A 14,210-nucleotide genomic window follows, 5' to 3' on the forward strand; every position below is an offset into this window, starting at 1 on the left:
TGCTGGGACAGCTATAGTGATCATAGCCTCAGGGAATACAACAGTCAGTTTACTTAGAATTCCCGGAAAGACATTTGAAGATGGACAGACACAAACAAAGCTAGACTGTGAACACTAAAATGAATACCTAAGCTATCAATGTGCAGACATCATTGCACATCTACAAGCAGCAAGAATATTTGGGGAAATATGACCTCACCCAACAGACAAAGTACTGGAGATGAATCCTAAAGTGAGGGAGACGTGTGATCTCTCAAAGAACTCAAAATAGCTGTTTTAAGGAAGTTCAACAAACTTCAAGAAAAGACAGAGAAACAATTCAGAAATTTATCAGAGAAATTTAATAGAGATTGGAATAATAAAAAAATCAAGAAAATCTTGGAGTTGAAAAATACAATGAATGAAATGAAAAATGCAATAGAGAGCATCAAGGAGAGAACTGATCAAACAGAAGAATCAGTGAACTCAAAGACAGACTATTTGAAAATACACAGCAAAGCTATCATTCAGAAAGGAGATAAAGACTTTCCAAGACAAATACAAGCTGAGGGAATTTAGCACTTTTCAGATCTATCATACAAAAAAAGTCAAAGGAGAAAAAAGAATGAAAAGGAATGAACAGGATCTTTGGGACAAAAATGGAAGAGAAAATATTTGGGTTATTGGAGTTAGGGACAGAACTGAGAAAGACAAAGGGGTAGAAAGGTTATTTAAAGAAATAATAATAGAACACTTTCTAAACCTGGAGAAAGATATAAATATGCAGGTACAGAAAGGTCAAAGGTCACCAATCAGATTCAACCTAAATAAGAATACTCCAAGACACATTATAATCAAACTCTCAAAAGTCAAAGACAAAGAGAGGATTCTGAAAATAGTGAGAGAAAAGAAGCAAATACCACATATGGGAGATCCAATATGTCTGGCAGCAGACTTCTCAGCAGAAATCTTACAGGCCAGGAGGTAGGAGGAAGAGGTATTCAGAGTGCTGAAGAAAAAAAATTGCCAAAAAAGAATGCTGTACACAGCAAAGCTATAATTCAGAAAAGAAGGAGAGATAGAGACTTTCTAAGACAAACAAAAACTGAGGGAATCTATCACTACCAGACCTGTTATATAAGAAATGCTAAAGGGAGTGTTTCAAGCCAAAAGAAAAAGACACTAACATATTTGTTATACTAATATTGTAATCATGCTGTATAAAGCACTTATATCTTCAGAACGAGACTAAAAGACAAAATCATTAAAAATAATGATAGGCAATATACTATAAAAAATGTAAACTGTGACACCAAAAATTCAAAACATTGAGGGAGAAGGGAGCTAAAGTGTTTTTTAGATTTTTTTCTTTTTTTTTTAATGATCAAAGTTAAGTTGACATCAATTTTAAATAACTTGTTATAACTATAAGATGTTTTTTGTAAGCCTCATGGTAACCACAAAGCAAAAACATATAATAGATATACTAAAAATGAAAAGCAACAAATTAAAACATACTACCAGAGACAGATCACTTAACCACATAGAAAGACAGTAGGAAAGGAAGAGAAGAGTTACAAAACAACTAGAAAACAAGTAACAAAGTGGAAGTAGTTAACTCCTTACCTATCAATAATAACAATGAATTCTCCACTTAAAAGACACAGAGTGGCTGAACACATTAAAAAACAAGACCCAACTATATGCTACCTACAAGAAACTCACTTCACCTATAAAGACACACATAAACTGAAAGTGAAGGGATGGAAAAAGATAGTCCATGTAAATGGAAACCAAAAAAAGAGTAGGGGTAGCTATACTTTTATCAGATAAAATAGACTTTAACTAAAAACCTGTAAAGAGAAATAAAGAAGGTCATTATATAATGATAAAGAAGTCAATTCAGCAAGAGGATATAACAATAGTAAATATATAGGCACCCAATACCAGAGCACACAAATATATAAAGCAAATATTAATAGATCTAAAGAGACAGATCACAATAATAGTAGGAGACTTCAACACCCCAGTTTTAGCAATGGAGAAATCATTGAAGCAGAAAAATCAACAAAGAAACATTACAGTTAAACCATGTATTAGACAAAATAGGCTGGACATTTACAAAAGAGTTCACCCAAGTGCTGTAGAATATACATTCTTTTCATCAGAATATGGAGCATTCTTGAGAATAGACCATATCTTCAGCCACAAACAGGTCTCCACAAATACAAAAAAGTCAAAATCATATCAAGTATCTTTTCTAACCTTAAAGGAATAAAACTAGAAATCAATAACAAGAGGAACTTTGGAAATTGTATAAATACATGGAATTTAAACAACATGCACCTGAATGACCAATGGGTCAATGAAGAAATTAAGAAAGAAATTTAAAAATTTCTTGAAACAAATAAAAATGGAAATCCAGCATACCAGAACCTATGGGATATGGTAAAAACAGTACATAGAGGCAAGTTTATAGCAATAAATGCCTACATCAAAAAAAAAAAATAGAAAAACTTCAAATAAAAAGCCTAACAATGCTTCTTTAGCTCTTAGGAACTAGAAAAGCAAGAACAAACCAAACTTGAAATTAATAGAGGAGAAAAAAATTATTAATAAAGGTCAGAGCAGAAAAAAATGAAATTGAGAATTAAAACACACAAAGATCAACAAATTGAAAGTTGTTTGTTTAAAAAGATAAACAAAGTTGGCAAATCTTTAGTCAGACTGATTAAGAAAAAAAGAGAGAAGACCAAAATAAATAAAATCAGAGATAACAAAGGAAACATTACAACTGAGACCACAGAAATTCAAAGGATCTTTAGAGACTATTATAAACCATATGCCAAAAAATTAGAAAATCTGGAAGAAATGGGTAAATTTCTGGACACATACAGTTTACCAAGACTGAACCATGAAGAAACAGAAAACTTGAACAGACCAGTAACAAGTAATGAGATTGAAGCAGTAATAAAGAGTCTCCCATGAAAGAAATTTCCAAAATTCCTCTTGTTATTGATTTCTAGTTTTATTCCTTTAAGGTTAGAAAAGATACTTGATATGATTTTGACTTTTTTGTATTTGTGGAGACCTGTTTGTGGCTGAAGATATGGTCTATTCTCAAGAATGTTCCATATTCTGATGAAAAGAATGTATATTCTACAGCACTTGGGTGAACTCTTTTGTAAATGTCCGGCCTATTTTGTCTAATACATGGTTTAACTGTAATGTTTCTTTGTTGATTTTTCTGCTTCAATGATTTCTCCATCGCTAAAACTGGGGTGTTGAAGTCTCCTACTACTATTGTGATCTGTCTCTTTAGATCTATTAATATTTGCTTTATATATTTGTGTGCTCTGGTATTGGGTGCCTATATATTTACTATTGTTATATCCTCTTGCTGAATTGACTTCTTTATGCCCAGGACCTGATGCATTCACTGCTGAATTCTACCAAACATTTAAAGGAGAACTAATATAAATTTTACTCAAACTATTTCAAAAAATTGAAGAGGAAGAAATATTTCCAAACTCATTCTACAAAGCCAGCATTACCTTGTCACCAAAACCAGACAAAGACCCAATAAAAAAAGAAAACTGCAGGCCAATATCCCTAATGAACATACATGTAAAAATCTCAAAGAAATACTAGCAAACCAAATTCAACAACACATTAAAATGACCATTCACCATGATCAAGTGGGATTCATTCCAAGGATGCAAAGATGGCTCAGCATATGTAAATCAATAAATGTGATATATCACATCAACAGAATCAAGGACAAAAACTGTATGATCATTTCAATAAATGCTGAAGAGCATCTGATAAAATTCAACATTCCTTCATGATTATAAATGCTCAATAAACTAGGTATAGAAGAAAAATACCTTAACACAATAAAGGACATATACAACAAACCCCCAGCTAATATCATACTGAATGGGGAAAAATTAAAAACTTTGCCACTAAGAAGATCTGAAAGAAAACAATGATGCCCACTTTCACCACTTTTATTCAACATAATACTGGAAGTCCTAGCTAGAGCAATTAAGCAAGAGAAAGAAATAAAGGAGGCATGCAAATTAGAAAAGAAGAAGTCAATTAGCCTTATTTGCAGACAACATGATCTTATATTTAGAAAAACCTACTCGAACTGATAAAGTTGCAAGATACAAAATCAACATACAAAAATCAGTAGCATTTCTATATGCTAACAGCTGAAAAAGAAATCAAGAAAGCAATCCCATTTACAATAGTTACAAAAAATAAAATAATATACATAGGAATAAATTTAACCAAAGGATATATTGGTGAATGCTATAGAACTGCAGTCCCCAACCCCTTGGCCGCAGACTGGTACTGGTCCATGGCCTATTAGGGTCCAGACTGCAGAGCTCCACCACCCTCCTCATCTTCCCCCATCTCTGCTCCCCCCCACCCCCGAGTCCATGGAAAAATTATCTTCCATGAAACTTAGGAACTGAGGTGACCAGCAGGCAAGCAAACGAAGCTTCATCTGTATTTACAGCCGCTCCCCATCACTGGCATGGTTGCCTGAGCTCCCCTCAAGCCCCGCCTCCATCCATGGAAAAACTGTCTTCCATGAAACCAGTCCCTGGTGCCAAAAAGGTTGGGGACCGCTGCTATGGAACGCTGGTCTGGGCAAAGATTTTTTTGTGTGTGAGACCTCAAAAACACAGGTAGCCAAAGCAAAAATAGACAGATAGGATTACATCAAGCTTCTGCACAGCAAAGGAAACAACAAAGTGATGAGAAAACGTACAGAATGATAGAGAATATTTGCAAACTATCCAAAAAAATGCTCAACATCATTAGTCATCAGAGAAATGCAAATCAAAACTACAATGAGATACCATCTCATCTCAGTTAAAATGTCTATTATCAAAAAGATAAAGTATAACAAATACCAGTGAGGATGTGATGAAAGGGAAACACTTATACACTGTTGGTGGGGAAGTAAAGTAGTAGAGCCATTATGGAAAACAGTAGGGAGGTTCCTGAAAAAACTAAAAATAGAACTACCATACGGTCCAGTAATCCCACTGCTGGGTATATATCCAAAAGAAAGGAAATCAGTATATCAAAGAGATATCTGCCTTCCCATGCTCATTGCAGCACTCTATTCACAATAGCCAAAATATGAAATCAACATGTATCCATCAACAGATGAATGCATAAAGAAAATATTGTACATATATATGTACACAATAGATTATTTATTATTCAGCCATAAAAAGGAATGAAATCCTGTCATTTGCAGCAACAATGGATGGAACTGGAGGTCAACATGTTAAGTAAAATAAGACAGCACAGAAAGACAATTATTGTATGTTCTCACTCATATGTGGGAGCTAAAAAAGTGGATCTCATGGAGGTAGAAAGTAGAATGGCAGTTACCAGAGGAAGGGAAGGGAAGGTAGGAGGCGAGGATGAAGAGAACTTGGTTAACGGATACAAAAATACGGTTAGATAGAAGGAATAAGTTCTAGTGTTAAATAGTACAGTAAGGAAGTTACAGTTAACAATAATTTATTATATATTTCAAAATACCTAGAAGAGAAGAATTTTAATGTTCCCAACTCACAAAAAAAGATAAATGTTTGAGGCAATGGATAACTCAATTAACCTGATTTGATCATTACAAGTTATATACACACATATATATCAAAATATCCCATTACCCCCAAAATATGTATAGCTATTATACATGAATAAAAATATTTTTAAAAAAAGAATTCTTATGCTTAATAAGATGCTTATAAGTACACCTAAAATATACTATTTAATATTTAATTGTATAAGAAAAGAAAATTAAGGTACATTAAAACAGTGAATGTTACATGACCTTATGAATAATTTTATAGGTCATATGTGCATGAGGTAAAAATATTGTTAGAGAAAACAAAGTCTCCCTCCCATTGTGTTCCCTCCTAAGAGGCAACCACAGTTACCAGAATTACTTATAAATCCTTCAAGAGATGGAGGATTTATACACATATTCAGACATGTACACATTATGATAAACATGTGACATATTGATACAAGGGAAATATTTAAAATAACATTAAGAGGAGAAAAATGAACATAAAGTGGCATGTACAAGATGATTAAAATTATGTAGTGGTTTTATCATATGTATCCTATAAGAAAGCCATATTATAAGAATGGGCGCTTACAGTTAAGGATTTATTTTTTAAAAATAATTTAAAATATGTAATTTAAAAATAATTTACCTGTTTGTTGCATTCTTTAAGTTCCAATTCTGATTTCTGAAGAGTACCCTCTAATTTAATTATTTTTTGTTCCATTTCTCCTCTATGCTCACGAATGGTCATATCCAAATGTGTAACCTAAATATAAAAGTAACGTTTAACTATTGTTAAATTTTATTCTGATGTGAAAACTTGTTTGCTTGTAATGTGCTTTCAAATTGTTTATTGTGAATGTAACTGAAACATAAACTCATCTCAAATAAATTATTTTTAAAAATAGGAAAAATAATCATTCTTTACTAATCTTGGTTCACAAGCTCCATATATATTATAGAAACTTAATAAGATATGATTATGGTCATCAATAACAAATAAAATGATTCAGATTTCATATTATGTTGGATAAAAACTGCTAAATAATGCTTTCTAAATATTTTTGTTCCTCCAATACTTAGCTGTGAAAGTAACTCATTTAATTCCATTTTCTTCTGATCCAAAGTAATATTTAAGAGATCAAAAGGTTCAGACACTAACCCTCATTCTCAAAATTTATGTAAAATTTGTAAAATATATCAAGATAAAGAGATGACATATTTCTAATTTAATAAATCCTATGTGCAGAGAAAAAATGCTATAAAAATGTCCATTTAACAAAAAACTGGTAACCTCTGAAATCTTGAGTGATTGTGACATAACAGAAAATTTCATTAAAATGTAAATAAGGAAATCAACCTGAGCTGCTCTTTGCTTTAGCTCCCAATTTCTCTCCTTAAGTGCCTGATCCATTTCAAGGAGCTCTTGCTTTTTATCTTCAATCTCCATCTTGCATTCTCTGCAATTGATCAAAGGAAAAAGGTCAAAGCAGAGAGTAGAAATATCATAGTTTTTAAAAGTTAGGCCAACCTGGTTACCTTTCATATAAATTAAAAGCAACAGGATATATGTAACTAACTCAGATGGAAAGGAATACTGTATGAAGAAAATTATTGACATCAATACTATCTACCTACCTATCTATCTATTTTTAGAGATGGAGTCTCACTCTTTTGCCCAGGCTGGAGTGCAGTCACCTAATGGTAGCTCATTGTAACCTTGAACTCCTGGGCTAAACTGATCCTCCCGCCTCATCATCCCCAGTAGCTAGGACTATAGGCATGTGACACCATACCGGGCTAATTTGAAATTTTTTTTGGAGAGATGCAGTCTCACTAAGTTGCCCAGGCTGGTCTTGAACTCCTGGCCTTAAGTGATCCTCTTGCCTCAGCCTCCCAAAGTGCGGAGATTACAGGTGTGAGCCACCATGCCCAGCCAATACAATTACTTTAATAGGGTGTTTTAAAAAGGTAGAAGTTAACTCAAACTGTAGTATTACAATTTAAGCTAATTATTAAAGCACTACTAGGATGTTAAGATTGAATCATTATAAGAATTTTTAAAGATATATATCCATATTTTTCATACATAGATCAAGAGATTGTTTGAAAGTCTTTTACATGTAACAGCTGTGACTTTACTACTACTGAATGAGGCATTTATCTCAAGATTGGTATCCCAGATAGTCATAGTTCAGTCAATGACCATAGTATTTCTCATGGGGATTTTACTCAAAGTAACACCTTACATATAATTATTAAAGTCTAATATAAAAATCTTTTTTAAATATTTTAAATCAATTCTAGCCCCCCTAAAACCTTAACTTTGTATTATAAAAATGCTTAATATTGACACAATTTTAAGGCTTCTACCACTCTGATGCTTATGATCAGAGAATTTTAATTTGAAACTCTAAGTTCTGATATGACAAAGGCTAAAAATATTGATTTTGAAAATCTTCATATGATTTTCCAGGCTGAAATATGAAACAATATTGATAAATGTACTGAATTTTTAAATGAAGATTCTGAGCTTCTTTAATGAGCTGTTCAATATTCTTCTAAAAGTCTCAAGAGTCGTAAGTCTAAAACAAATATTCTAAAAATAATATGACATTAATTCTAAAGAAAACTCTAACTTCTGTCTACGCAAATAGCTGAGCTTCCAAAATTCATCTATTATCTAGAACTCAAGATTTCACTATTTACTTCTTTCATGGATTCATTTACTTAACATCGATTTAGCAAATATTTATTGGATGCTTCCTATGTGCAAGAGTTCTAAATGCTGTGGATTTAATAGTAAACAAGATAGCTGTATCTGACCTCACAGAGTTTACATTGTAATAGGTCCAGGAGAAATGACAGACTATAAAGAATAAGTAACTAAAAAAGAAAAATATTATAATATTAAGTGCTATGTTAGAGCATTAAATTACTTTAGGGTGAGTAGTCATGGAAGGCTCCTCTGAGATAATGTGAAGGGCAAGAAGAAGCTGGCCAAAGAACAATTATTCCAGTCAAAAGAAACAGCTATGGGCAAAGTCCAAAGGTAGAAACAAACTTGATAAATTTTAAGTATAATAAAAAAGGCCAGGAGCAAGGAGAGTGGTATGAAATGAGGCCAGAGAAGTAGGCAGGAACCTAATCATTTGGGCTTTGTATTCTAGGATAAGGAGCTTAGATTTTTTTTTTTTTAACTGTGGTAAAATATATATAACATAAAATTTATCATTTTAACCATTTTAAAGTGTATAATTCAGTGGCATTAAGCATATTCATAATGTTGTACTGCAGTTTACCAAAGCAAAAAGATTGCCACTGTCTATGTACAGTGCTTTTTTCATCATCCCCAAGGGAAAGCTCATACCCATTACCAGTTATAGTAGTTCTATTCCATTCTCCCTTCCCCCCAGTCTATAGCACTCCCTAGTCTGCTTTCTATCTCTACAGATTTGAATAGTTCATATAAATGGAATTATGTAACATGTGTCTGGTTTCTTTCACTTAGCATGTTTTCCAGTTTTAGTCACATTGTAGCATGTATCACTATTTTATCCCTATTTATAACTGTATAATATGCCTTATATGGATATATCATATTTTGTTTATCCCTTCATCTGCTGATGGACATTTAGGTTATTTTCACTTTGTTGGCTATTATAAACAGAGCTGCTAAAAACATTTATGTACAATTTTTGTTTGAATACTTGTTTTCAATCCTCTTGGTTATATAGCTAGGAGTGTAATTACTAGGTAGTATGGTAATTCTATGTTCAACTTAGTGAGGAATGCAAAACTGTTTTCCAACATGGCTGCATCATTTTATGTTCCCTCCAGCAATGTATAAGGGTTCCAATTTCTCCCCACCCTTGCCAACACTTGTTATTTTCTAGTGTTTTTCTTTTTGCTTGCTTTCTTTCTTTTTTTTACTTTTGGTTTAGAAACAGTGTCTCTCTCTCTGTCACCCCAGGTTAGATAGAGTGCAGTGGTGTGATCATAGCTCACTGTAACCTTGAACCTGGGCTCAAGTGATCCTTCCACCTCAGCCTCCCAAGTAACTGGGACTACGGGTGTACTACCACACCTAATTTTGTTTTTTTAAATTTCCTGTAGAGACAGGGTCTCACTATGTTGCTCATGCTGGTCTCAAACTCCTGGCTTTAAGCAATCCTCCCACCTGGGCCTCCCAAAATGCTGAGATTACAAGCATGAGCCACCATGTTGGCCTGTTTTTTTTTTTTTTAAATGACCATCCCAGTGGGTGTCAAGTAGTATCTCAATGTAGTTTTGATTTTCATTTCCAAAGGAGGTTGCATTTTATTCTGAATGTTTTGAGAAGCCATTAGAAGCAATATGATCTGATTTATGTTTTAAATCATAAACATAAATCTATTATGTGGAGAACAGATTGTAGCAGAGGGGGGAGGGGTTAAGAATCTAAGCAGGGAGACCAGTTAGGAAGCCACAGCAATAGACCAGGTGAGAGATGATGATGACTTGTGCTAAGGTGGTAACAGAAAAAAGGCCAGGAAATCAATGGATTTCAGAATATGTTTTGAGAATAAAGTTGGCATGACTTACTAATAGACTGGATTTTAAAAGAGATGGAAAGAGATAAGAATAATCTTGCTGATTTTGGGTTTCAGCAATTGTATGATACTGACATACGGGAAGGGCAGGATTATGAGGAAATAAATGAGTTCTGTTTTGGCCATGTTTGAGATACCTCTTAAAAATATCCAACTAAGATGACAAGTACTTAAAACTACATGATATTTACGAAGCACGAGTCTGTGGAGAGAGAATAATATGAATCCCGGGGTCCAACATTAAGGTTCTGGGTCATCTTCCTGCTCTTTATCCTGTTCTTTTATTCCACATTTTTATATCCTTATTTGTAACTCTGTTTTCCTTTTCTAAATCTAAATTTCCCATACTTTGGCTCTGGTCTGGCTCTCCACCTCCACTCACTATAGCTGTGTACTGGCATAGCCAGCATTGTGTGCTGGTATGGCATTTTATGCTATCAGTGCTAATCTAAGAACCCAGACATTAGAGTTGGACAGACTTGTATTTAATTCCTTTCTTTAGACCCCACTACTTGTATTAATATGTCTTTGGGCATTTTACTTAATTTTCTCAAGCTTCAGTTTTCTCAACTATAAAAAGGTGATAAAATCTATCTGATAGGTTTGTTGTAAGGAAATGAGTGAAAGGTCACATGTGAAGTCCCTGGCCTATGCCTGGCATAAAATAAGGGTTTAATACAAAGAAAAATATTATTATTAATTTTTTTGCTATTAGCCACTGCTGTATACTTCTCCAATCCTTTTTTACTACTATGGCCAGTATAAACTGGTCCAAAGACTGAGGATGGAAATTTTGGCAGCCAGTAGCAACAGATGAATTAGTTAGATGAAGCATGGGATGAGCTGACTAGGATGAGACACAGTGAGCCAAAGGCAGCTGAGAAGTTTAGACATCTAGAATTCAACAATAAATTTTATTATATGACCCAAGGACTCAAAATAATACAGTGAAATATTTATAATTGTGATTATCATTTCTTATTATTTAACTCACCTAAGTTCAGCTGTGAGGTCCTTTATAGTAGTATATTTTTCCTCTAATGATAACTGAGCCTTCTGTAGTACATCTCTCAATTCCTGGAGTTGTCTTAAAGTACTTTTTAATTCTCCATGAGCATTCTGTAGTTCAGTCTCTAGTGCTTCCCGTTTCTGCAAGGCTTCTGTTAGTTCAGTTTCAGTATGGTGCTGTAACTTTTCTAACTCCTTCACTATTAAGAGGGAGAATAATTTTAGAACTATATATAAACCATTTTTATTAAGAACTTTATAAATAACTATAATTAAGAATATTCAATTTTTGGCTCATGCCTGTAATCCTAGGACTCCAGGAGGCCAAAGCAGAAGAATGGATTGAGGTCAGGAGCTCGAGATCAGCCTGAGCAAGAACGAGATCCCATCTCTACCAAAAACAGAAAAAATTAGCCAGGTGTGGTGGCGCATGGCTGTTGTCCCAGCTACTCAGGAGGCTGAGGAAGGATTGCTTGAGCCCAGGAGTCTGAGGCTGCAGTGAGCTATGATAACGTCACTGCACTCTACCCAGGGCAACAAAGCGAGACCCTTTCTCAAAAAAAAAAAAAAAAAAAAAGAATATTCAATTTTATTCATCTGCAAGAGGCAAAATACTAACCATTCATTGTCTCTTCTGGCCCCACCATCTCAAATGCTCATTTTATTTCACTTCTCAAGTATAAATAGGCAGGCAGCTAAGCTCATCTAATCCATTGCTTACCAGCATTTGTTTTCTTTTCTAGTTCTGTCTTTGTCTGATCTAAGATCATATCTAATTGAGAAAGATGCAATGCTTTGTTTTCTCCATCTCGTTTTAAGTGCATTATTTCTTTTTCCATTTTAGACAGCTCTTCTTTGTACTGATCCATCTCAAGCTTTACTTGCCTATTGACAAACAATAAAACAGGTAATTTGGAAACTTAAAAACCAACTGACTTGTCTCTGACTAAAGAAAGTCTACAAGTTATATATGGACAAATATCAGCATAATGTCTAATCAGAATTTTAAATCACATATTACATTTTTAATTTTTAAAAATTCTCCAACTAAAAGACTGTACTTCTTTACACATTACATACCACTAAATATAACTGTATTACCTGGCAATGTTTAACTAGGCTAACATTCTTTTCAATCTAACTACATTTAACTTTCACTTTGTATGTATTGAGAACATCCAGGGATAGGCACCTCATTCATCTGTAATTTCTATTATCTGCAACAAAGACAATAAAGAAGCTGAGCAATTACTCATCATAAAGACCACACTATTAATAGTCACAGGAGGGCCAAATCAGTTGTTTTTACTCGGAGCTTCATTATTATTAGTACTATCTTTTTTAGCTTTAAAAAGGACTAGAGATTCCTAGAGTAGTGCAACTTCTCTGCTTTACAGATGAGAAAATTGGGTGGGTTAGGTGAATTGTCTGAGATAATAAAACTAGTTATTGATAGTGATAGGGTCAGGTTTACTAACTTTCAGTCAGTCCTGAGCTTATTCCAATATGGAAGCTCCTCTATCTATAGACAAATCAACATACTAAGAGGCTGTTTTAAGTCCATTTGTTGGTAATTGCAAAGTAATAATCACTAATTAAATAACTGCTAATGTTATCTTTGATAACAGGAAGAGTTATCAAGTTCATGCTCCTTTGTTTCAACATTTTGTTTTTGTTGTTTTGGTCTCTGAAATTTCCTAAATTGAGTTTGCGAGTAGAAACATTTCTTTTCTGAATTTCTAACAAATTTGGATTTGTTCATGGGGTTTTAAATTTGAAGTCCTTGAGTGAACTTGAGGAAAACTATAAAACTCCTGAAACAATATGCTAAATTATACATGTATAATGAACACGTGTACATCTATGTATAGAAAACAATCCATACCTTTTTACCAGATCCTCAGATATGTTCATGGACCAACTAAGTTAACAACCACTAGATTAGACAAGTGCTAATGACCCTTTTACAGTTCTAAAATTCCAAGTAAACAATTTTTAGTTTGACCAATTAGCTTCTAATATTACAGTAGATATAAAACAGATAATTAGAAAAGAATAATCAAAAGATGCTGGTATATAGTGCCAAGAGCTGACAGCATGTCAGCAAAGAAGTTAAGGAAAACTTATAAAAAGCACATACAAGAACTTAAAACACACAGCAGTCTATAGGTATTTAGCAACAAGCAAACAGAATTCTATATGCCTCAAAGGTGTATCTATATGCCTCATTAGGGTATCAGTATATTTTAGCATGGTGTGTGTGTATGTGTGTGTGTGTGTGTGTATATATATATATATATATATATATATATATATATATATATATATATAACTAATGTATATGATGATAACCCAGAGAAGGTAAAAATGCCAAGAAAATATACTCTAAAATATACTCATCTCATATTCTAGCTTCCTTATTTTAAAAACAGGGATAATAAAACCAGATCATAGGGCTGTTTTGAGGTTAAATAAGTTAATGTGTCCACCTAGCACATAGTCTGGCACACAGAAGGTACTCAATAAATTATTAGTTTCCCTTCGTCTTTTTTTGATATCCCTGGGTAGGCACAAACTAGTTTTCTTTTTTTCTGTCTGAAACCCTGTCTTTAACTCTAAAACAGATCAAAAAAGAAATACAGATATATTTTAACTGTAACACCTTTGGGAGAAAAAAATAGAGTTTAAGAAATTGTAGTTCTAGGAGTGAAATAAATAATAGTGGGAACAGAGAAAACAGAAAAGTCCTCATGAAGAAAAGATTTCTTAGAACTAGGGTACATATTTCTTATGAGATTTAATTATTTAGTTCATAAGTTTCCTATCAGTATTTAGGAATTACTTTTCCTACTGAAAGTGCCTATTAGCCATAATCAAGAAGAGTTTTGTTTTGTCTAGAAGTCAAAAGAGTGGAGGTTAAAAAGGAAGAAGCAGTTACTATCCACCCCCCACGTTTTTGAGACTAAGTCTTGCTCTGCTGCCCAGGCTACAAGGCAGTGGCATCATTGTACCTTACTATAACATCA

At 33.5% G+C, this 14,210-nt stretch overlaps 1 protein-coding gene across 1 annotated transcript in view; it reads right to left on the reverse strand.

The window, feature by feature from the left end:
- Positions 1-14,210, reverse strand: part of CCDC18 (coiled-coil domain containing 18) — a 94,866-nt gene that overhangs the window by 17,600 nt on the left and 63,056 nt on the right. The window contains exons 19-22 of the mRNA XM_045547516.1: positions 11,906-12,069; positions 11,171-11,384; positions 6,945-7,044; positions 6,234-6,350 (exon numbers count right to left, since the gene is read on the reverse strand). Coding sequence (XP_045403472.1) covers positions 6,234-6,350; positions 6,945-7,044; positions 11,171-11,384; positions 11,906-12,069 — 595 coding nt within the window. The remainder of the gene's footprint in view (positions 1-6,233; positions 6,351-6,944; positions 7,045-11,170; positions 11,385-11,905; positions 12,070-14,210) is intronic.

This window comes from Lemur catta, chromosome 3, assembly GCF_020740605.2.
Source record: "Lemur catta isolate mLemCat1 chromosome 3, mLemCat1.pri, whole genome shotgun sequence".
Lineage (NCBI taxonomy): Eukaryota > Metazoa > Chordata > Mammalia > Primates > Lemuridae > Lemur > Lemur catta.